This window comes from Hemiscyllium ocellatum, chromosome 34, assembly GCF_020745735.1.
Source record: "Hemiscyllium ocellatum isolate sHemOce1 chromosome 34, sHemOce1.pat.X.cur, whole genome shotgun sequence".
NCBI classification, from domain to species: domain Eukaryota; kingdom Metazoa; phylum Chordata; class Chondrichthyes; order Orectolobiformes; family Hemiscylliidae; genus Hemiscyllium; species Hemiscyllium ocellatum.
In genome coordinates, this window is record NC_083434.1 from 33,368,640 (window position 1) to 33,394,691 (window position 26,052).

Below are 26,052 nucleotides of genomic sequence, written 5' to 3' on the forward strand. Positions count from 1 at the left end.
ATCCTACAGGAAGGATAGAAGTGGAGGGGGGTGATTGCGAAATAGGGGGAATGGCATTTTTGTTAATGGATAACATCATGGCTGTACTCAGGGAGGATATTCTGGGAATACATCCAGGGAAATTATTTGGATGGAACTGAGAAATAAGAAAGGATGGTCACCTTATTGGGATTGTACTATAGACCTCCCAATAGTAAGTGGGAAATTGAGAAACAAATGTTAAGGAGATCTCAGCTATCTGTGAGAATAATAGGGGGGTTATGGTAGGGGTTTTAACTTTCCAAACATATACTGGGACTGCCGTAAATGTTAAGGGTTTATATGGAGAGGAATTTGTTAAGGGTGCACAAGAACATTTTCTGATTCAATATGTGGATGTACATTCTAGGGAAAGTGCAAAACTTGACCTACTCTTGGGAAATAAGGCAAACCAGGTGACTGAGGTGTCAGTGGGGGAGCACTTTGGGGCCAGCGGCCATAATTTTAGTTTTAAAAGTAATAATGGAAAACGATAGACCGGATCTAAAAGTTAAAATTATAATTTGGAGGAAGGCCAATTTTGACGGTGTTAGGCAAGAACTTCCAAAAGTTGATTGGGTGTGGATATTCACAGGCAAAGGGATGGCTGGAAAATGGGAAGTCTTCAAAAATGAGATATCAAGATTCCAGAGACAGCATGTTCCTGTTAGGGTGAAAGGCAAGGATAGTAGGTGTAGGAAATGCCTAGAAAAGTGAAGTTTAGGTTAAGAAAAAGAAGGAAACATATGTCAGGTGTAGACAGCAGAGATTGAGTGAATCCTTAGAAGAGTATAAAGGCAGAAGGAGTATACTTAAGTGGGATGTCAGGAGGGGAAAAAAGGGGACATGAGATAGCTTTGGCAAGTAGGATAAAAGAGAATCCAAAGGGATTTTATAGATACATTAAGGATTAAAGGGTAACTAGGGAGATAATATGACCCTTCAAAGGTCAGCAAGGAATCACAAGAGATGGGGAGAAACTGAATGAGTATTTTGCATCAGTGTTTACTGTGGAGAAGGACATGGAAGTTATAAAATGTAGGGAAATAGATGGTGACATATTGAAAAATGTCCATGTTACAGAGGAGGAAGTCCTGGATGTCTTGAAATGCATAAAGGTGGATAATTCCCCAGGACTTGATCAGATGTACCTAGAATCTGTGGGAAGCTAAGGAAGTGATTGTTGGGCCCCTTGCTGAGATATTTGCATCATTGATAGTCACAGGTGAGGTGCCGGAAGAGTAGAGGTTGGCTAACGTGGTGCCACTGTTTAAGAAAGGTTGTAAGGAGAAACCAGGGAACTATAGACTGCTGAGCCTGACATTGGTGATGGTCAAGTTGTTGGGGGGAATCCTGAGGGATAGGATTTACATGTATTTGGAAAGACAAGGACTGATTAGAGATGGTCAACCTGGCTTTTGGGCATAGGAAATCATGTCTCGTCAACTTGATGGAGTTTTTACAAGAAGTAACGAAGAGGATTGACAAGGGCAGAACGGTGGGCGTGATCTATATGGACTTCAGTAAGGCGTTCGACAAGGTTCCTCATGGTAGACTGGTTAGCAAGGTTAGATCTCATAGAATACAGGGAGAACTAGCCATTTGGATACAGAATTAGTTTGTAGGTAGAAAACAGAGGGTGATGGTAGAGAGTTGCTTTTCAGGCTGAAGGCCTGTGATCAGTGGTGTGCCACAAGGATCGGTGCTGGGTGGTTTTCATCATTTATGTAAATGATTTGGATATAAACCAAGAGATATACTTAGCAAGTTTGCAGATGACACCAAAATTAGCGGTGTAGTGGACAGCAAAGAAGGTTACCTCAGAGTACAACGGGATCTTTATCAGATGGACCAATGGGCTGAGGAGTGGCAGATAGAGTTCAATTTAGATAAATGTGAGGTGCTGCATTTTGGAAAGGCAAATCAGGACAGGACTTATACACGTGGTGGGTGGTAAGATGAAAGTGAGGACTGCAGATGCTGGAGGTCAGAGTTGAAAAGTGTGGTGCTGGAAACGCACAGCGGGTCAAGCAGCATCTAGAATGCTGAAGGGCATTTGACTGAAACGTCATCTCCTCGGATGCTTCCTGACCCACTTTGCTTTTCCAGCGCCACACATTGTGATTTAATGGTAAGATCCTGGGGGGTATTGCTGAACAAAGTGACCTTGGAATGCAAGTTCATAGTTCCTTGGAGTTGCAAGTGGATAGGATAGTGACAAAGGCGCTTGGTATGTTTTCCTTTATTGGTCAGAGTATTGAGGCCAGGAGTTGGGAGGTCATGTTGCAGCTGTACAGGATATTGGTTAGGACACTTTTGGAATATTGCATGTAATTCTGGTCTCCCTTCTATCAGAAGGATGTTATGAAACTTGACAGAGTTCAGAAAAGATTTACATGGATGTTGCCAGAGTTAGAGAGTTTGAATTATAGGGAGAGGCTGAATAGGCTGGGGCTGTTTTCCCTGAAGTGTCAGAGGTTGAGGGGTGACCTTATAAAGGTTTATTAAATTATGAGGGGCATAGATAGGGTAAGTAGATAAGGTCTTTTCCCCAGTGTGACGGAGTCCAGATCTGAAGGGAATAGGTTTAGAGTGATAGTTAAAAATGACTTACGGGCCAACATTTTCACACAGAGGATGGTGCATGTATGGAATGAGCTGTAGAGGAAGTGGTTGAGGTTGGTACAAACACAATATTTAAAAGGCATCTGGATGGGTATATGAATAGGAAGGGTCTAGAGGGATATGGGAAAAATGCTGGCAAATGGGATTAGATTAATTTAGGATTTCTGGTCGACATGGATGAGTTGGACTGATCTCTATGACTGTATAACTGACCAGCAGAAGAAACCAAACTAAGATGATAAGCATGAGGCAAACAAAATTTACTCAGGAAGTGATTAGGATCTAGAATGCTCAGTCAAATGTTGGGGTGGACACCAGTTCAATTAAGGCTTGATTGGGCTGAAAACAAGGGGATTCAAAAGAGAATTCAGTCATTATTTGAAGAGAAATAATTTATAGGCCACGAGGAAAAGGAGAGAGGGGAGTGAGATCTGCAATATTTTTCTTGGTCGGCGAAATACACCATCTGTAATAATTGTTTATATAATGTTACTGCTACATGTTACAACAAAGATATTCTGAACTTTTTATTTGTTTAGTTTTCTAATTTATTCCTATGACCTATAAGGCTGGACTATTTGTTTCTTTACTTTTCTAATTTTTTGTTTCCTAAGAATTTGAATTTGAGTATCTGTATCGAGGTACCTTTATACCGAAGATGCACTGTAATGTGGTGACTGTAAACTTTTCACTGTACTCATTTGTGTACATGGCAATAAAGCTAATTCAATTCAGCTAACTCAGATTGTGACTGCGAAACAAATGACAAAACAGTGAGTCCAGTTCACAGATTTATTGACAACATACATACAAATACACGAGTAATTACTTGGAATTCTTACAAAGTATTGAAGAAAACATCATTAAAAACAAAATTCATTTAAAACCAGAATGAGATGGTCAAACGAGCAAAATGCCGATGGTATGCAAGCTTATACTGATGAAATTTCCTCTTACCTTCAATTCCTTACTGTACCTGTCTACACACATCTGACCCATGTTCTGACACCAGATTCAATATTACATATACAATGCATTTTTAAAAGTCACAGTATGTATCACCAAATAAGACGTTTAAAAATAGCTTCCTTTCCGCCAGTGGACAAAGATTGCTACAAATCACTGGCATGTATGCGGAAAGTTTAAAGTATTAAAATAGTTCAAAATCTAACTTCCTATTCATGCATTTAATGCTAAAAAAACCTAAAACTCGCAATTAATAATTGGTAAATTTCAATGCACAAGTAATGGCCACATTACTCTGATTTTTCTTATTTTAAATAATAGTCGACTTTTAACTTTTCCCCCGTCGCTAGCCAAGAGGAGCTTATGTGAGCGTTCAGCTCCCCGGCCACGAATTTATCCTGTGAAATCACTTTGTGTGTATTTTGCTGATAGTCATAATGGGGGACTCGTCATAATGGGGGAATTGCAAGTGCCAACCAGTTTCTTTTCTGTTTACGGTTCTGCTGATTCAGTCCTGAAGCAAGTTGTCACCACACCCCTGAATGGTTTCTTTCAACAAATGAGTTCCAAGGTTTGAGGTTTGATTGAGACTTTAACAAGAATAATGATTTTCCCCGTCCCACTCTAGTTGTCTCTCTGAAAACTGCGTGCCCAGATCTAATTGGTGAACATTGAGTCACGTTAGAAAAAAAAATTAAAGCAATACTCTTCAGCTGTTCTGGCTTTTCAGGTGCAGATGTTTTGATTCAACAAAAAAAGTGAATTCTGGAAATATTTGTGCTCCTGACTTGCAGCTTCTTCATGTTCTGTGAATGGTGTTTACAAGGACAATGTCCCTGTTGTGTCTGTTTCTGAATGAACAGAGCTGCGTTTCCATATCGTCTGTTGTGGTCTGCTAGCTCCCCTGAAATGCCGTTGGCCCATACAGCCTATATCTTTCATAATTCTCAACAAATCTTGTCGGAATCTAACGCCGAGAAATGCATAGAGGAATGGGTTCAGACAGGAGTGCAGGAAGGCTATGCTTTTTGTGATCTGGGTGGCAATGTCCACATTCTTAAGCATGCCGCAATCGGTGATTGTCATGTTGGCAGCGTCCATGGCTTTCATTATCATCATGCTGTTGTACGGTAATTGTGAAAGGACAAAAACACTCACCACTGTCCCTATCAACTTTATAGCTCGGTGCTTTTGAAAGCTCTTGGCCTGGAGCAGTTTCCAAATGATCGTGGAGTAGCAGAACAGCATGACAGCAAAAGGCAGGAAGAACCCAACAGTTACCTGCATTGCCAGCCCTGCTACTTTCAGGATGCTCCCGGGATAGTCTGTTGAGCAGCTCTGTTGGCTCTCATTTTTCGAACTGTAATGAAAATCGGGGAGCGACAACAATATTGCAGTCACCCAGACTACTAGAGAGATTAGTTTGCTGTGAAGAAATATTTTCTGCTTTGAGACGCGTGCCTTTATTGCTTTTACAATGGCGATGTAGCGATCGATGCTGATGCAAGTCAGCAACAGCATGCAACTGAAGAAGTTTATTTTGTAGAAGCCCCTGACAGTTTTGCACAGGATGTTTCCAAAGATCCATCCGAATTTTGCATCTAGGGCCCAGAATGGTAGAGTGCAGAGGAAAAGGAGGTCAGCGATGGCCAGGTTCAGAAGGTAGACATCTGTCATGTTTCTCAATCTCTTGTAGAAAGCATATATCACCACTACCAGAATATTCCCTACAAAACCTAACAGGAACACAATGGTGTAGAAAGGTGGTGTGAAATGCTGGGCAAACTGTCTAACATCTGATTTCCTGCACAGTCCACTTGATTCATCGTCATAGTCATATGCTTGGCTGTAGTCAGGAATTGATGCAGAGGGAAAGTCTTCATAGCTGCCACCTGCAGTTGTTGAAGCCATATCTGGTGTTCTTTTCTCCTGCAATTGAACAGACTATTGGTTAACTAGAGTAGCCATCGCAGTTGGACGACTAGGTACAAGGATGGGTTTATTTAAAAGAAAACACAGCAAGGTTTATTCACATGGGAATAATTTCTCAAGATGATTTTATAACCAAAGCTTGGGTTACCAAGGTGTAGATTCAAATCTTTGAAATTTGCCTAAAATGAAGTTCTACCTTCAGCAAGAAAAGCAGCAACTTAGATCTTGAAAAGATTGAAATGTTGCTGAAATTTAAGTCAATCCGTCACAAGCAAAATAGACAGCAAGAAGGCAGCTGGCCACCACATTCGCAAAGACAATTAGAGGTGAGGAATAAATTCTGGCCTAACCAGCAACACCTACATCACATAAATGATTTTTTAAAAAAATCTCAGTAGCAACAAGTATCCTTTCATTATTACTCGTTCCCAAGATATTGGCTGACAACGCCAACATTTATTGCCCATCTGTAGATATCCAGAGGGCAGTTAAGAGTCAGTCACATTGCTGTGGGTTTGGAATCACATATAGGTCAGGCCAGGTAGGGAAGCAGTTTCCTTCCCTTAGTGAACCAGATGGGTTTTTCCCTGACAATCAATTCATTGGATTCTTAATTCTACATTGTTATTGAATCCAAATTCCACCATCTGACCTGGGTCTCTGGATTAATCATCTAGCGATAATACCATTAGGTCACTGCCTCCCCTAACACTCATAGAAGATGAAACAGTGTGGAACCAGGCCATTTGGCCCAACAAGTCCACACCAACCCTCCAAAGAGTAACCCACCCAGTCTCATTCCCTTACATTTACCCCTGACTAATGCACCAAACCTACACATCGCTGAACACTGTGGGCAATTTAGCATGGCCAATTCACCTAACCTGCATATTGTGGGAGGAAATTGGAGCACCCAGAGGAACCTACACAAAAACAGTCACCCAAGGCTAGAATTGAACTCAAGTCCCTGGCGCAGTGAGGCAGCAGTGCTAACCACTGAGCCACCAGGTCTCCCATATTGTGAGGTCCAATTGACAAAGAGTCCATTAATTAAACAGAGAGGAAGGGTCAAGAAAAGAAATCACTTAGTCCAGATATCATGTCTCTTTGGGTTTTGAAGGATGGTGGAGGATGAGTTCCTGACGAGCTTCTATAAACAATCTTAAATTTCTAGGAATATTAGCAGGTGTTGCAGCGTCCATAGAGATTCAAGACTCCAAAGAAAAAGTATAATGGACTCAAGTGGACAAACAGTGGAGCTGGAAAAAGCACAACAGGTCAAGCAGCATCAGAGGAGGAGGGGAGTTAATGTTTCAGTTCAGAACCTTCCACCAGTGACCTCATTAGGGAGGATGCAGCTGCAGATTTGCTTAACAATTTACAACCATCTTATTTGTTCATGATATATTAAGTAAATTGTGATACATGGTGAAGGGAATTTACTCACATACTGGGGTACACTTTTGAATGGCTCTTGTAATGCAATGGTAGTGTCCCTACCTCAGGTCTGTGTTCCACCTGCTCCAGTGGTGCATATTGACTTTTCTAATTAGTTGGGTTAGAAACTATCAAGAGGACTTACAAAGGGAAACTGGAATGTGTTATTTCTTGATAAAACCAAATTTTAATTTGATTTTGTCAATTTCCTTTGGAGTTTTAGCCTGAGTTACAGTGTTCCTTTAAGGGGCTTTCTGGCTTAATTTGGGTCATGCATTTTCTAACTAACTACAAAGGAAGACTATTGGAGAATATTGGCCACAGCAGAGGCTGGAATACATAATCTCCCCAAAGTACTATTTTAATTTAAGTTTAATATTTAATTACAGTACTTCTGTCATCTTTTAATTTGATCCTATTTGCTTTATTTGAGCTTCTCAAAGTGGAGGTGGTTTTATGGTGCAGTGGTAGTGTCCCTGCCTTCGGGATAGGAAGTTCATGTTCCAGTCCCATCTGCCAAAGGGTGTGTCAAAATGTGTCCAAACAAGTTGATTCAAATAGCTATAAAATCCTCAATGATCTTGACATGGAGGATTTGGAAAGGATCTTTAGGGGTAAGTGGGTTCTTATGGTGTTGTGATAATGACCCTGCCTCTAGGTCAGAACACCTGGGTTCAGATCCAGTCTGCCCAAGAATGTGTACTAACGTGTCTGAACAGGTTGAGGTTTTTTTTCCAATTCTATGAAGAGAGACTGATGTGTTGGGTCTACTGGTTAACATAGTAACTAGTTTTCCTGTTTGTTACATGAAAGACCAGATTCACTTTCTGGGCGGGATGATACTGCACTCTTTGAGGTGGCCTATCGGAGGTGGGTATGTTTTCCTTGTTTTAGTTCATTTAGTTTAATTGGTTAATTTAAAATTATTCAAAACAGTACAAAATGAGATTATCCAAAATCAAATTTATGTTTCATTTGAGGATTTGCTTTTGTTGGAGCATCCCTTTAAGGGCCTGCTACTTGTTCATTTAGTTGTCTTATTAGTTTTTTTTAACAAGTCTTGAAAAAGAGCTAGTTAAAAATCATACAGCACCAGGTTATAGTCCAACAGGTTTATTTGGAAGTACAAGCTTTCGGAGTGCTGCTCCTTTGTCAGGTGGCTCGTGGGGCAGGATCATAGGACACAGAATTTATAATAAAAGATTAAAGTGTCATACAACTGAAGCGAAGTATTGAACAAACTGAGATTGCTGTTAAGTCTTAATCACTTCGAGTGGGTTGCAGGTTTTGATTCATTAATATGTAAATCCCTGAACCTCTTTCAAGTCACATTCCTGAGATAACAAGGTTTTACGAGAAAAAGGTAACATCTCATCTTAGACATTGCATTAAAGGTGTGAGGTCAGAGTCTGTCTGTATTCCAACCTTGGATTAGACTGGTTCTATTTCCAAAGTAGGAATTTATAACATATTACATGGAATGACTGCCTATAGATTGTGTGCTCTTTGAACAAAATAGAACGAATCTGCAAAGACAAATCTGCAAATGAAAATTCACCCCATAGACTTATATGTGTGTGTATGGGCGTGAGGAAAAGTGAGAGAGAGATGGACAGACAGACAGACAGACAGACGGAGAGAGAGTGTGTGAGAGAGAGAGAGAGAGAGAGAGACAGAGGGAGAGACTGTGCGAGTGTGTGTGAGTGTGTGCTTGATAAAGTATGATGGAGTATATGCCTGTGAGAGGGTGTGCATGTGGATGTGTGTTTGTGTGTGTGCCTGAGAGAGTGTGTGTATGAGAGAAGGTCTGCAAAAGTGTGTATATAAGAATGTGTGTGTAGGTGTCTGTGTAAAGAGAGAGACTGCTGGGACACTGGGTTAGGAGGTGGCAGACATGTGGTAATGCTATGCTCTTTGAATAAACCCTATATCCAAAGAAGTGTGCATGTCTGGTTTCAAACCATATCATCTAGTTTAGGATTCAATTAATACAGTTCTCACTCGTGTTTGGTTTTTTTTAATCTGCACAATGTGTATCTCAATCAATAAACTACTGACCAACCTCCATTTTTCCTATAAAAGGCCGATTCTTGACGACACATTTGTCAACCTAATCTCCAACCTTATCTTGTGCAATGGTTCAGATTTTCACCTAATGCTTCTGTCCTGTGTTTGTAGCAGAGGTACAATTCCGCCATGTTGCTAAATTTATTTCACTATTAGCAAAAATTATTTTTAAAAATGAATGCTGTAAACCATGGAGAGGGATAGGAAGCTAATAGCTGAATTATTGGACGACAGCTTAATCACGATCCAATTTTAATCCAAAGTATTGGAAAAACTCATCAAGTCGGGCAGGATTTGTAGGGACAGACAGAGAGTTAACCTTCAGGTCAAGTAATTTTCGACAGAACTGGAGGTGAGGGTACATCTTAGGAGACATTGAGAGCATTGATCAGAGAATTGCTGAACCTGTGTCTACAACAAGGAGGAATCCAAAATGAGAAGGGTTAGTTTTAAACTGGAATCCATATGGAACAAGTCAGAGCAGATACAGTGGCTAAGAAAAGATCTGGCTGTGGATTTAGTTTTAGCACACCCACGATCAAACATGGTACAATAAAATAAAAGACAAATTAAAAGATAAATTAAAATCTTGTAGATGAGAAGCAATGGATACTCGTCAGGGAGAAATGGCAGTAAAACTGGAAATCTGAAATAAAAACAAAACGCTGGGAACAGTCACTCGGTTGGGCAACATCTGTGGGAAGAACACAGGGTTAATGTTTCTGATCATTGACATTTCAGAGTCCTCTCAAAAGGTCAACAACCAGAAACATTTCTGTCTCTTTCCCTTTGAATGTTTCTAACTTGCTGAAGATCTTCTGCATTTTCTGTTCCCTATTACACATCTGCAGCATCCAATCTACAGTATTTTAATTCCGGCTTTATGAAGCTGCTATGTTCTCTTTGCTGTGTCTGAGGTGGGGGACTCGGGCGTAGCAACTGCAGTTTGATGTTGGCTACCACTACATTTCGCACAGTTAATAGAATAGATTAGAATTCCTACAGTGTGGAAACAGGCCTCTCGGCCCAGCAAGTCCACACCGAGCCTCCGAAGAGTAACCCACCCAAACCCATTCCCCTATTACTCTACATTTACCCCTGATTAATGCACCTAACCCACACGTCCCTGAACACCGTGGACAATTTTGGTATGGTCAAATCACCTAGCCTGCACATCTTAGGGCTGTGGGAGGAAAGCAGAGCACCAGGAGGAAACCCATGCAGACACGGGGAGAACATGCAAACTCCATGCAGACAGTCACCCGAGGCTGGAATCAAACCAAGGTCCCTGGTGCTGTGAGGGAGCAGTGCTAACCACTGAGCCACCGTGCCACCATAATATACACAGCTCTGTCTGTACTCCTTGAAAAAAGCACAAAACATTGTATTGTCAGCTCAATGTGGCTAATGGATTTAGAAGTACATTTAGGATAAAGTTCTTGGCAGTTTTCACTCACAATGAGTGTGCATTTTGGTGCAGGAATTAATACACCTGATGTGAACTTTATGTCCATTAGTTTGAAGTTTAAACAATTTGGGAGGAAATGCAGCAACCAAAGAAGAAAGCCTGAAAGATCAGAATGGGATAGTGATTAAATTGTTGCTTTTGCCCTTCAGCCACTAACCATCCCATTCTGTTGCATCTTTCCCGCAAATGAAAATGGGGAAGTGAGAACTGCAGATGCTGGAGAGTCAGAGCTGAAAAGTGTGGTGCTGGAAAAGCACAGCGGTCAGGCAGCATCTGAGGAGTAGCTGGGTCGACATTTGGCATTAAGTCCTCCCTCAGGAATGTGGGGAGAGGGAAGGGGCTGAGAGATAAATAGGAAGGTGGAGGTAGGGCTGGAGCGAAGGTAGCTGGGAAGGTGATTGGTTGATGCAGGTGGGAGTAATTGTGATAGACCGGTGGTGAGGGTGGAGTGGATAGGTGGGAAGGAAGATGGGCAGGTCAGGTGAAGAGGGTGGTGGATCTGGGATAGGGGGAAGGGAAATTTGGAAATTAGTGAAGTCAATGTTGATGCTGTGTGGTTGAAGGGTCTCAAAGCAGAAGGTGATGCTTTCCTAGTACCTTAAATGAAAATGTCTTGTTTCTCCTGGTTAAAAAAAAAGTTGAATCCATTGTAATCATTTATCATAGAATAGTCCAAATATAATGATAGTTCCTAAAACCAAGAACTTGACGTTATTTTCAGGGGAAACCCAACTACGATCAAAATGATATTTTGACATCCAAATTTTTGCATTGTGCTAGAACACCCAAAGAGGTTCTGATGCACTGGCATTTCCAAATCACTGAAGCATGTGGTAAGAGTCACCTCAAGAATGATCAGATCCCATTGCATGAATTCATTAGCAGATCAGTGGGTGCCAATATTCTGTGTATATTTTAAGTAGGTTTCCACAATAGCGGTGGCTACCAGTCAAAGGGACCTCTAAGGAAATTCATTCCCTTTAACTGAAAAAGAGAGACATATTGTTGAACGTTTCATCTTGCCCTCATCAGGATGAATGCAAGAATGACAAATTTCAAGCAATCACAATAATTTATACAGCTGGAGAGATCTCCCTTAATATTCATGCAGAATAGTTTGGCTTTGCATTGATAATCTTGCAAAGATGTAAATCTTGTGTGAAGGTTTCTTCTGACTCTATCAAAGTCGAGATTATCTCCTCCAAGCAATCTCACTACTGTTGAGGGAGTCTGCATTTACACTAAAGCTGCAGAGTCAATGGAAATTGTTTCACATCTACAGTGTAGCTACACTCTAAGTACACTGTGTAAATAACCCAGGTCTATACAGGTAACTGATCAAATTAAATGGCCAGAAAACACTACAATGACCAGAACAAAGGCAATGCCGAACCAAACTACTACACTAACAATTTCTGTGTACTGTTTCGAAATATCAAATTTTCATCATGGCATTGTGGGCATGCTTATCTTAAACAATAGATGCAGACCACTTTAGTCTACATCATCACTGCAGTTAAATGCTATAGCAATTTCTTTTTGTACATTGGTGCTCAGTTAGGGGGGGGTTTCGGTTAAACGTTGCATTTTTGTCATTCAAACCATTGTCATACAAAAGATTTATAACCAGTCAGGTGCAGAGTTTGTGAGAACAAACCACAGGTTACCCACATCCTTAATGCTCTCAGTCACTCAGATCACCACATTGCACATTGCATAACGTAAACAAGACAATAGGCTGAGTCCAGCTATGGCAATGATTTTTTTTGTCTCATCTTTACTGTAATTACATCTGTCTTCAGGATGGTACTCAGACAGAAATTGTAATTTTGTAAAAAATCTATCCACTTATTGCTCTTTCGGATTTTCAGATCTTAATTGAATCTATCAGTGGGCCAATGAAAAACAGATGGGGCATTATAGGAAATTTCAAGCAATCACAACAATTTATACAGCTGGAGAGATCCCCCTTAAAATTCATGCAAAATAGTTTGGCTTTGCATTGATAATCTTGCAAAGATGTAAAGCTTGTGTGAAGGTTTATTCTGACTCCATCAAAGGAGGAGAGCATTCAATCCACCAAGCTCGATCTGCCGGTCAACTAGATCATGGCATCTTTTACCTGAACACCATTTTCTGCCCAATCCCCATATCCCTTGATCACTTTAATATCTAGAAACTGATCAATCTTTCTCTTGGATATACTCAATGTCTGAACCTTCTCAGCTCTGTGGGCGAGAGATTTTCAAAGATTCACTAGCTTCTGGGTGAAGAACTTCCTGCTTGGTTCAGTCCAAATGGCCTGTCTAACTATGCCCCTGATTTTAAATACACTATCAGGTCTAAATGGTGCCAAAAAGATGCCAACGTTATAGTTTTATATTTCTCCAATGCCGAAATAAGTTTGTCCATGGACCCATCGTTTGTGTTTCAGCTCTGTTCTGCTGGATTTTCCAGCCCTCCATTGGGTAACTATTTCAGTTACACAGCTGAACAATCTATTTCCTTTGTTGACGGTGCCTCTCCAGTACTTGGACGTGTTGATGATTGAGTGTAAGGCACCTAGATAAGGCATCTTCAACTTTAGCACCACTCATAGGTTACACTGTGGCAAACATGACCCATTTTGTGTGCATCACTTTATTCCTACAGACAACACTAGCCATTGTTGCTTCCACATGCAAACTTTGCCCATCTCATTTCATATTCCTTGAGCCATTTCTTCAGAAGCAAAATGCCTCTCCTTACGTTTTTGTTTTGCCATCTACAAATTTGAAGAATTCTCACTGAGACTCCAAAATGTTATCAGTATATAGTGCCAAAATGGTATTGAGGGAGTTACCAGCTGAACAACTCTTCCACTTTGATCTTGCCTCATGTTGAATTGTTATGAGCTGGTCCTTTACCTTGTTATGATGGTAATATTACCATCTTGCACAATGTACTTTTTCAACGTTGCTATACATTGCTATATATTGCCTGTTGTACAATGAGGTTTACTATTGTAGTACGCCAGAGTCAGGGCAATTGTATATAAATGACCCAAAGTGAGGTACAAAGGGCTTAATTTATAAGTTTATTGACAGTGCAAAATTCAGTGAACAGTGAGAAGCAGGTATCCTGAGGACAAAGTCAGAAATAGAAATACAAGACCAAAGGCAGACGAAATTTAAAAGAGAGAAATGTGATTGAAGATTTTAAAAATAAAATGAGCAGAATTGTCATGAATACAACTGTAAAAGGGTAACAGGGACAGAAAGACCTGAGACTGGATTGTACGCAACCTGTCACAGCGGGAATCATGGTGGCCAGCCCCTTGGAAACATAGAAGGGAGGCCCCATGTCAGTTTCCTAACAATGGCAAAACTTGACCTCTGGCCCCAGTCCCACCTTCAGATAAGTCAGCAGGTGAGGCAAGAGCTGACCTGGGATTCTCCACCATGGGCTGTGGGATGTCAATTAGGTTCATTACTGACGAAGGGCTTATGCCCGAAACGTCGAATTTCCTATTCCTTGGATGCTGCCTAACCTGCTGTGCTTTAACCAGCAACACATTTTCAACTAGGTTCATTACATCCTAATTGAAATCCCTTAGACCCATGTCCTCCACAATTTAATGGCAGTTCAGAGAGGAACTAGAGGCCATACAGTTCTCTCACACCCTTAGAGGCCATCCAGCAAACCTTATTGGGTTTTCCGGTGACTTCTCAAAATGAATGGTCAATAGTCCTTTGTAATTGGACACTCAGTGCCCAGCTGGGAGACGCAACATTGGGCAGGTAGGTAGCCAATGACAGGCCACCCTCCGCCATTGCCTCATGTCCTACCTTTTCTCCCTTTGCTGCAACTCCCCTCGTGCATTCATTCACCTTTAGTCTAGGCTCCTATGATGACCATGGGCACTGTGACCCAGAAACCTTCACTCCTGTTGGCACTGCTCTTGGAAGACAGCCTAGCACCTCAAACACAGGGGATGGCTTGATGAAACCACAAGGACATTGTTTTGCCATGCTTTGTGCACAGAAACAGTTGGAATTCCTCACTAATTCTCTGACCAGTGGGCTAGGCCACTGTTAGCCCAACAGAACCCCAGTACCTGGTGTCAACAACATAAACCTTTGCAGGTGACAGGACAAATTGTAAAGGCTGCTTAAAAAGAAAATGCTTAATGCCTCCTGAGCTTTATAAATAGAAGCATCTCATGCAAAACCTTTAATATCACTACTCATACCTCAGAAAAATTCAAAGTTAATATTGATTTATCATTGTAAAGTAAAGTTATAGAACTGGGCAGTCAGATGGAGTTTAAAACGAAAAGATTGCTATAATTTAATGGAATAGCAGATCAGGTTCAAGGGCTGAATGGCCTGCATTAGTTCCTCTATTTCAGTGAGGATTCATGGCAGAGAAAAATTGTAAACCATTTGCGATGTAAATAAGATTCTTCAAACTTCTTTTATCTCAAATATCTTTGTGCCTTTTAATGTATTCAGTCTATCCAGTTTTAATATACTCAATCTACCAATGTTTCCCAGAATATAATTTCGTAAACTTGGATTCCTCAATAGGAATCTCCAGTTCAGTGAAAAAGAAGCAGTCTTTCAAAACACTCTTCATAACATCAGCCCTCCCTCAAGATAACTTCCAACTAAATCTGTTCCATAGCCATTTTATTTTTTTTCAAGTATGTCATAAAAGCCCCCTTTTTTTTGATTATCTTTCTTCCTAACAACTGAAAGTACTTTGTTACCAGATGGTTTCAAGAATGAAAAAGACTAATCAGTGATTTTTTGCTTAGGAGCATTTTCACATACCAAAGGGGTTTCAGTATGAGTGTTCATCACTGATTTTTACCATTGGTGACACACATTGCCCCAATATATATCCCTATCCCAACCAGGAGAGTCAGCTACAATAAGATCAGGTAGTAATGTGCAAATTGCAAAATGCACCTCAAAAACCCGGGCTTAGATTGACCTGAACTCTGAGAAAAGTTACTTGACTTAACAAACAAGTTTGACTGAGAACCTCAGCAGGTCTGGTAGCATCTATGGAGAGAGAAAGCAGTGTTAACTGCTTTGTTCAGAACTGTTCTGAAGAAGGATCACTGGACATGAAATGTTAATTCTGCTTTCTGTCCACAGATCCTGCCAGACCTGTTGACTTTCTCCAGCAAGTTCTGTTTTCGTTTCAGATCTCTAGCTTGATTAGATTCTCTACAGTGTGGAACCAGGCCCTTCGGCCCAACAAGTCCACGCCGCCCCTCTGAAGAGAAACCCACCCAAGCCCATTTCCCTACCCTATATTTACCCTTAACTAACATACTTAACCTGGCCCTGCACATCTTTAGATTGTGGGAGGAAACTCATGCAGACACAGGGAGAATATGCAAACACCACACAGACAAGCGAGAATCAAACCCAGGACCCTGTTGCTGTGAGGCAGTAGTGCTAACCACTGAGCCACCATGCTGACCCTTTGTTTTATTCCAAGTGTTTTTGATTGCTCTACTGAAAATACTTGACCGTCTCAGCATAACCCTCAATCCATTCTTTCAACAGAAATGTATAGAGCTGAGCTAGAGCTCACAGGTGAAGAAGTGGGCGGCATGGTGACACAGTGGTTAGCACTGCTGCCTCACAACGCCAGAGACCTGGGTTCAATTCCTGCCTCAGGCGACTGATTGTGTGGAGTTTGCACGTTCTCCCTGTGTCTGTGTGGGTCCCCTCCGGGTGCTCCGGTTTCCTCCCACAATCCAAAGATGGGTGGGTCAGGTGAATTGGCCATGCTAAATTGCCTGTAGTGTTAGGTAAGGGGTAAATGTAGGGGTATGGGTGGGTTGCGCTTTGGCGGGTTGGTGTGGACTTGTTGGGCCAAAGGGCCTGTTTTCACACTGTAAGTAATCTAATCTAAGAAAAGTCCGCTGATGATAGATATCAAATAACTAATACAATGAAGAAAAGGCTGAATAGAAAAGATTAATTTTGATTTATTATTAATGTCACATAAACCTAAGTACAGTGAAAAGTTTTGTTATGCAATGTAGTAGAGGCAGATCATACCATACGAAGGTCATAGAGTCATAGAACAGAGTGAGAAATGCACAGTTCCAGCGACAAAGAATGATCATAAAAAGCAAGAACAACATTAGATTTGAAATTTGAGCAGTTCATTCAGAACTCCAGTAAGAGCAGGGAAGAAGCTGTTGGTCAGTGCATTTTAAGCTTTTGTATCTTCTGCCTGACAGAAGAGGTCGGAAGAGATTATAACCAGAGTGGGAGGGGTCTCTGATGATGTTGGCTGCTTTCCAAGGCAACGAGAAGCATAGATGGAGATGGTTCAGGGGACAGGTCAGAAAGCAAATGAGTAAAGAAAGGGCATGAGTAGAGACTAGCATAAAAGAGAATACTGACATAGCAAGTGGAAAAAGAATGTGAAGAGGAGGAGTAGGGTCAATAAAGGGCCAAATAGGACCTTAAGCATGAGACCAGGAGAAATAGTGAGGTAGAAAATTAATACTTTGAATCTAGGTCCACCAAAAAAAAATTGTCAAAGCCACCGTAACAAATATAAGAAAACTACATGAGAAAGATCTAAATTTGATAATAGATGGTACTGGTAGGATGTCTGAAAATAATATTGATAACAGCAATAGGATGAGCTGCATCCAAGGATGCTGAGGGATGTGAGGGTGGAAATTGTCAAAACATTTATCATGATTTTCCAGTATTCCTTGGACTTGGGGATGTGGCAGCTCTTGTTTAAAAAGAAAAGTGTAAAGATAAGCCCATCAGAGACAGGTCGGTCAACTTGGCTTCAGTGGTCGGGAAATTTCAAGGAACAATAACTGAGAACAACATGAACAGCCACATCGCCAAATGTGGGTTAATTAGAGAAAATCAGCACACATTGGTTAGGGGAGAAAACAATACCAGGGAGGGTTGATGAGGATGTGCAATTGATATGATTGTTGTGTCACCATAATCTTACCAGACCATAGGGCCACTTCATTTGCAAGAAGTGATTGGTGGTGATTTAACCAAGGGCCACCAGACCTCATGTGAGGGAAGAGGTTGAGAAGGAAAATCCTTCATGGTAGCCTCAAACCAGTGATGGGAATTGAACCCACATTGTTGGCATCCCACTGTTCTGTAAACCAACAATCCAGCCAACTGAGCTAAGCTAATTCCCTGACATGGGCTTAAAAGATGTTTCACATGGTGTAGTGAACTTGTGAGCTAACTGATAAAAGGGACAGTAACAAGATGGGTACAAAATTGGCTGAAACAGTTAAGTATTGGTGAATGGATATCTCTTGAGCAGAAGGAATGTCTGTCATGACGTTCCCTGGGGATTAGTGTTGGGTCCTTTACTCTTCCTGTTACATACATTAGTGACTTAAATCGCAATATACAGGACACCTGTTCAAACATTGAAGATAATATGAAACTGTCCTCCTTACAGCACTGTGAACTGTAAGGAGGACAGTTTAGAATTTCAAAAGCACTGAAACAAATTGGTGATAAATGACAGACTGAATTCAGTGCAGAGAAATTTTGAAGTGATTCGTTTTGACAGGAAGACCATGAAAGGATTGTATAAAACAGAGCGTATTCAACAGAAGCAGAGAAACTAGGAGGGAATTTGTGCATAAGCCATTGAATTAGGCAGGACAGATCAAGAGAGCAGTTACTACAGCTACAATGTCCATACAACAGCTACAATGTCCTAGATTGTTTGGTTCATAGGAGCCCTACAATGTGGGGAAGCAGGCCAGTTGGCCCATGAGATCTACACTGACCTTCCAAAGCGCAGCCCACAAAGACCAACCCCTACCCCACCCTATCCCTATAACCATGCATTCCCATGCCTATCCACCTCACCTAAACATTCCTGGATGCTACAGGGCGACTTAGCACAGCCAATCCACTCACTCTACACATTTTTGCACTGTGGGAGGAAACTGGGGCACTCAGAGGAAACCCACACAGATCGTCACCCAAGGGAATGGCACCTAAGGTCCCTGGCGCTGCGAGGCAGCAGTGCTAACCACTGAGCAACCATGCCATCCCTAGGGGAATAGAGTACAAGAGCTAAGAGATTATGTTAAACTTGTATTAGACCCTAGTTTAGCCTCAGCTGGAGCAGTCCATTCATATCTGGGCATCCCACTTTAGGCAGGTAGTGAAGATACAAGAAAGGGTACAGAAAAGATTCACAAGAATGACCTCAGGGATGAGAAATTTCAGTTATGAAGGCATATTGGAGAATTGTGTCTGTTTTTCTTTGGAGAGCAAAAGGCTGAGAGAAGATTTGATAGGGGTGTTCAAAATTAGGAGGGACCTGGACAGAGTAAATAATGAGAAAACATTTCCACTCCTGAAAGGATTGAGAAATCGAGAGCACAAATTTACATTGATTTGCAAAACATAAACCAAAAATTATTTGAGGAAAAAAAGACATTTTGCATAGCGATTAGTTAAGGTCAAGAGTACACTGACTAAGAGTGTGGTAAAGGCATGTTCAATCAAAATATTCAAAAGGAAATTAGATAATTATATGAAAAGGAAGACTGTGTATTTTAGAATTAAAATTAGAACCCCTACAGTGTGTGGAAATAGTGCCCTTTAGCCCAACAAGTCCACACTGACCCTCCGAAGAGTAACCCACCCAGACCATTAAGGGTTATGGGGAAAAGGTACCAAGTGGATTACTCAGTTAGAGAGCTGGAGAAAACTAATGGGCCAAATGGCCTTACTCTGTGTTGTAACAATTCTGTCTTGTTGTTGGAAGAAAATATTTTTGTCAAAACTTTTCATTTTGCACTCATCAGGACATTTCACAAGAATGCGAATTCAAGAGGAAAACAAACATAAGAAGAACGAGCTGATTAGATGGCACGTAAACAATGATTTGTAGAGACATTGCCGTGGAGATCACACCCAGTGATGGGGATTGACAAATAACTTCCAATCTTTGTTTAAATGTAAACCCAGCAAATTGATTGATTTGGATACTGTCCCAAAAAATGAACCAGCGAACAGCTATCACCTAAATTATCAAGTTGAAATAGGCACAGTGAGCTTGCATCTTTTTGTCTGCAAAGAACAGAGTCCTATACATTAGTATACGTACCTTCCAGTCCCTGCATGTGGACCACACTGCAGGCCCACCTGACAGTCCTAATTTGGCTGTCAGCATAATTCTTTGCACAAAAGTGTCCAATTGCAGAATTACATTGAACATTGCATTGCAATTCTTTGCAGGTTGGTACAGTTACTTGTGAACAGTCTAAAGGATATGCTGTTTGACACAATTTGCCAGTATTTGGGACATACAGCCTCCATATCTGGTGTCCCATCAGCACTAAAATTCTTGTACTTTATCAATTTGTGAGATAATTATTGGCTTTCCTCTTGAATTGTTATTCTTGCAAAGTATCCTGATGAATGCAAGATTCAAGATTTCAACAAAATATATCCTTTCTTTTAAGAGCACAGAAACTGTGTACCACCAAATGACAATTCTTTATTACTTTATTCTGTCACATTATTGAGTAATTAATTTCATTCATTGAATTACATGGAATGTGCAGCACAGAGACAATGAGGTTTACGTTAATGCTTATGCTGCAAACAAAACTTCCTCCTGCATCTAACTCCATCGGTACATCCTTCTGTTCACTTTGTCCTTACATGTTGATCTAACTTCCTGTAAATGAATCTGTGCCATTTGTCCCCCAATTGTAGTGAGTTTCTGATTAAGGGAATTCTCTAAATTCTCAATGGTTTTGTTTAGAACAATGTTAAAATTATGGTCCTGATCATTGGTCTCTCCATATGCATCTTCTCAATATTTCCTCATTAAGCTCTTTCACTGTCCTGTTGCCCTCTATAGAATCACCCCCTCAGCCCTGTTCTTTCCAGAAAAGAAGATACCCAAGCTCTTCATTTTCTCCCAATTGGTCTAACCACTCAGTTCAGGTGTAATCTTTAAACATGTTCTTCTCCTCACAAACAGTGAGGGAATAAGCTCTTATGTGTGAGACAGATCTGACTGAATTGACGCTTCATCGAAAGTTTTTCTGGCTTTTACATTTTTGTGTGAATTGTTGATTTTGATGAAGCCCATTCCATTTGTTTTGGATTAGATCAAGTTGTGAAATAACACTTAGCCCCAATATTCTGCATCCTCAGAAGCCACAACTAACTTTCTTTCTCTACATAGATTGGAAGCTGTTAAGCTCCTCAAGCTTCTTTGACAATGCAATTCGTTCAAGGTGTTTCACCTCTATCCACCTGCTATTATCTTTAATACTCTTTCCGACAGCCGTTATCTACTATTGTGGGTTTTTCCAGGCTCCTATCCCAGTCCATGCTTAAATCAGGTGGAATAATGCAGAGGGGGTGTTAAGCAGTCTCTACCTGGAGTTAGTTGAAAATGTGTTGCTGGTTAAAGCACAGCAGGTTAGGCAGCATCCAAGGAATAGGAAATTCGACGTTTCAGGCATAAGCCCTTCATGCCCGAAACGTCGAATTTCCTATTCCTTGGATGCTACCTAACCTGCTGTGCTTTAACCAGCAACACATTTTCAACTGTGATCTCCAGCATCTGCAGACCTCACTTTCTACCTGGAGTTAGGCTAGTTTTATTCCAACATACTTGATGGAAGATTGGAACCAACTCTTTCAAGTTGGAAATTGAAAAATGAACCAGGTATCGAAGGAGGTATGGACAATTGGCTAGCTCATTAATATCAGAGAGGGCTAAGTACTTCCTGCTGGACTAAAAGCAGCGAAGCATTCAGGGGCTGGAGATCGTCCATGCTGGTCATACAACAGGAACCTTAACACTGCTCAATGTTAGTTAGCTACAGTTTTACCTGGGTACTCCCAAGGAGTAATTCCATGCATATTTGAAACACCCTAAAACCAATTGTTGCAGACCTGTGAGACAATATGTAAGAAAATAAGTGGAGAACAAGTCACAAAGAGTCCATAAGGCAATGTAGACAGGTTAGTTGGCTATAGTGTGGCAGACGGATTATTGAGTCAGAAATCATAAGGGTATCATTTTGGGGAAAGGGTAGAAAAGCAGAATAATATTTAAAAGGAAAGTGACTCCTCAGTGATACAGAGGTATTTAGGTGTTCCCTGCATGCATCACTAGAAGTCAGAATTTAGAATGTAATTCTGAAGGCAAATACAATGTTAGCTTTTATTGCAACAGGTATAACGGTAGAGGGCATTCATGAGACCACATCCAGAGTATTGTTTTTGGATTTGCTGTCCTCATTTAAAGGCAGTTCAAAGGTTCTCTAGGATGATTTCTGTGACTATAAGGTTGCCTTCTGATGGAAGATAGAGGAAGTTGATCCTGTACTCATTGGCGTTTAAAAGAATGAAATCTGATCTAATTGGAACATATAAGATCCTGAAGGGATTCATCAGAATGGATGTTGAGAGGTTGTTTCCCCTCATTGGAGAATCTAGAACCAGAAAGTGCAATTTCGTAACAAGAGGTCTCCCATTTACGAAGGAGATGAGGAGGAATTTCTTCTTTCAGAGATGCATCAATGTTTGGAATTCCCCACCTCAGGCAGCAGTGGAGGCTGGCTGATTATAAGGCAGAGTCACACAGATGTTTTTCTATGAGGGAATGGGGTGTGAGCAGGAACTCAGACTGAGACCACAAACAAATCAGTTATGATCATATTATACTGAGGGGCTAAGTAGCGTTCTGCACCTACCACTTGTGTGTTTTGTTAATGTCTGTCTCTGGGAACAGTGTGCCCTTTATATCAAAGCATCCTCTCCTCATTAGTCATTCTGTACTTTTATTTGAATACAGTTGTAGATTTTCACACTTATCAAACAGCCTGAGCCCAGTCTAAAGTGTGTCACCTCCTACAATATGGGGAAACAGTATTCTCTGCCTGACATTCAAAAGAAGTCCATGCTCAATCTGGAAAAATAACAATTCTTCTGAAATGGAAATGTCTTCAGAAATTGTTGAGGAAACATTTGGTGTGAAATAAAATAGAGAGTGACGATCTGTGTGAAGATCTATTCTTCCTGACATCAGTAAGAAAATCAATCTGATTCCATTTGGAAGAAAGTGTAAAAATATAACTACAAATATATTCAGGCATGGAGGCTGGGCTAGCTCTTCATCGCTGCTTTGCATTTCTCAGTCAATGTTAAAAGTGGGTCAGAAATGATAGCATGTACTGCAATGTTGTCTCAACATTAAACCTCTATGGTTAAGGCAGTGTGAGGACCAGAATGAATAGAAAGCAAACTGCAAAACAGGAAATGGAGAGTCAGGGTTAAAACTAGTTACTCAGCCTGGTTAATCGAGGTTAAAATGAGTTACTCAGTCTGGTTAATAGAGGTTACAACAAGTTACTCAGCCTGGGTAATAGAGGTTCAAACGAGTTACTCAGTCTAGTTAATAGAGGTTACAACAAGTTACTCAGCCTGGGTAATAGAGGTTAAAATGAGTTACCCAGTCTGGTTAATAGGGGTGTTCTTTAGGATTTTTGTACTGAAGCATCATTTGCATGAATAATTTGGATTTGACAATCAGAAGGACAATTTCAAGTTTGAAGTTGACTCTAAGTTGAGGACACAGCTAATAGTTGAGGGCGAGGAGATACACAATAAGAAGACATTAATAAATTTGTGGAAGTACGTAAGTGAGGAATGCAATAAAGATAAGTCAGTGCAAAGGTTCACACACATCTAGGTGAATGAAAGGGTAAAGGACTAAGAGCGAGGTACAAATTAAAAGCAGAAAGACAGGCTAACACAGCCAAAATACAAACAAAGCACTGGAGTTCATTTCCAGAGGTGTACAATTTAAAAACAGAAAGGTTATGTTGCTCTAGTTTCCTTCCACAATCCAAAGATGTGCAGGTTAGGTGAATTGCCCATGCTAAAGTGTTCGGGGGGGGGGGGGAATGTGTAAGTTAGGTGCATTAGTTAGGGGTAAATGTAGAGTAATAGGGTAAGGAACTGGATCTTCAGTGGATTGGTGTGGACTTGTTGGGCCAGATGGCCTGTTTCTACACTGTAGGGATTCCATGCGCCAGCACTATGGCTCAGCGGTTAGCACTGCTGTCTCACAGTGCCAGGGTCCTGACTTTGATGCCAGCCTCTGGTAACTGTCTGTGTGGAGTTTGCGCATCCCTGTCTGCGTGGGTTTCCTCCAAGTGCTCCAGTTTCCTCCCACAGTCCAAAAATGTGCAGGTTAGGCGAATTGGCCGTGGTAAAATTGTCCATAGTGTTCAGGGATGTTTAGGTTAGGTGCATTAGTCAGGGGTAAATGCAGAGTAGTAGAAGAATGGCTGTGGGTTGGTTACTCTTCGGAGGGTCAGTGCGGACTTGTATGGCCAAATGACCTGTTTCCACACTGCATGGATTCGATGATCCTATGTTAAACTTCTGTAGAATTTTGGTTAGATCATAATCTAACTGGGTGCCAGACACAGTGCAAAAATCATTTATGAGGACAATAGCAGAGCCAAGAGATTGTATCTACTAATAATGTCTGATACATACAGTAGCAGAAGGCTCATGTGAATCATTAAAGCAGATACAAAAAAAGTGTCTGAGATTTTAATTCTTACTGAAACGTCTTCCTGAAATGTACAAAATCCTGAGAGAGCTTGACCTGAGAGGGTGGATGCTAAACAGATGTTTCCCCTCCCAGGAGACACTGAAATTAGGGGACATGTTTTAAAAATAAGGGCTCTCCCATTTAACATGGAGTCAGAGAGATTCTCTTTCTCTCAGAGAGTCTTGAAGCTATGGAACTGTTCCCCCGCCCCATTCAGAGAATGGCAGATGCAGGATCATTGAATATTCTTCAGGACTAGTTAGATAGGGGATCGATTGACAAGGCAGCTAAAATGTTTGCAGAGGGCTAGGAGAGGCAGCTCAAGGGCCGAATGGTCTGGTCCTGCTCCTAATACCTCTCTATATACATATATCTCTATCCCTCCACACAACATCCAATCCTTCCTTACTACCATTCAGTGTTTAGTGGAAGAGACCTGTATCCTCTCACAGACCCACGCATCTCTCACTGAAGATTTTCATGCAGCAGGAAAATGCTGAATATTCGCAGCTGGGGAGCTTCGATGAGCTCCCAAAGCCGGTTTCCAGTCAGTGGTTTTTAATTAAAGGTGTTAGAATTACTATTTCATTTTACAAAATCTCCTCAAGTGGATTGAGGGTTGACCCTGATCCACAGAAGCACCTGGTAACCACTGTGAAGGCAATAGCAGCAAACTCCTTGGAAAAGATGACCCACTCTTTGTAAAAGAACGTGCCTGTCCCATTAAAATTACACAGTAAACATGCCACTTTTTCTGTGGGAAAATCGCAGAAAATCAATTCTCTTACAGGTTTATAAACATTCCAGCACCTTGTCACATCCCACTCTGCTGCCGAGTCTCCACACCAGTCCTGAAAGAAGGGTTTCACCTGAACTTTATCTACAGCTCCCCTTACACCCAGCCCCAATCCTGAAGAAGCTACACCCAAAACACCTCCTGATGCTGCCTGTCTTGCTGCGTTCTCCCTGCTTATTTACCTTAGAGTTTAGCATCTGCAGTTTTTTTTGTCTCTAACTGAGTCTCCACACCTTACATTATCCCACTTTTGCCAACAAAAGAAATATTAATGGATTTTATCTTAAAAACAGCTTGTGATCAAGAATTGCACAGTCAGAATATCCCCCACATGGAGTCATAGAGTCACACAGCACGGAAACAAACCCTTTGGTCCAACCAGTCTATGTCGAACATAATCCCAAACTAAAGTAGCCCCATCTGCCCACTCCTTATCCATATCTCTCCAAACCTTCCCTATTCATGAATTTATCTAAGTGTCTCAAGAAATGTTTCAATTTTTTTGCTTAACTTTTTTTTGGATAAGAGAATTGAGGCTTGTTAAATTACAAATACAAGACAAAATGCAATCTCAATGACATCAACGCTACAGGTTTCAGTCGACGTGCCTGACCAAGAAAAGTGCTTCGACAAATGATTGTTACCTTCAGACCGTGCTGCTGCTGATGAACTGGACCTTCTGCAGCACACTTTGCCGATCACTGCCACTTTCAGCGGAACGGCTCCTTCGGATCTAGCTTCAGCTCTTTCGTTTGAATTCCCCGCTTCGGTTTGTGGGATATATAAAATGCTAATCAGCTGCAATAACTTTCAACCCGCCATTTGAATTTATGTGCTTAGAATTGACCACAGTGTGTGACAGCAGCATTGAACCACAATAACACTATCCTCCTTTGCTTTTGCTTCAAGCAATTTCACAACGGTACAGCTGCACTCAGTGTGAGAGCTCATAATCTAACTAGCAAAAGGTGACAGGTTCCAAAGTCCCATACTTTGGAATGACTTTCATTTAGAATTCTGAACTTTTTTTGTTGTTGTTTTCAGCAGTCTACAGATATTACCAACCCCCTCTGCTGAAAATATTGAAGACACTTGTTCCTTAATACATTCAGATATATTTATG

General features: G+C 41.0%; 1 protein-coding gene across 1 annotated transcript; it reads right to left on the minus strand.

Annotated features, from left to right (window-relative positions):
- Positions 1-3,467: 3,467 nt before the first annotated feature.
- Positions 3,468-25,686, minus strand: LOC132832126 (C-C chemokine receptor type 9-like). Its single transcript, XM_060849856.1, has 2 exons — positions 25,574-25,686; positions 3,468-5,538 (listed from the first exon to the last, which is right to left on the minus strand). Exon 2 carries the CDS (start codon positions 5,518-5,520, stop codon positions 4,429-4,431), a length of 1,092 nt encoding a protein of 363 aa, XP_060705839.1. The 5' UTR covers positions 5,521-5,538; positions 25,574-25,686; the 3' UTR covers positions 3,468-4,428.
- Between the last annotated feature and the right edge of the window lie 366 nt (positions 25,687-26,052).

Excerpts from the sequence above, each read along its gene's own strand:
- LOC132832126 (XM_060849856.1), bottom strand. The coding sequence starts at position 5,520 with ATGGCTTCAACAACTGCAGGTGGCAGCTATGAAGACTTTCCCTCTGCA.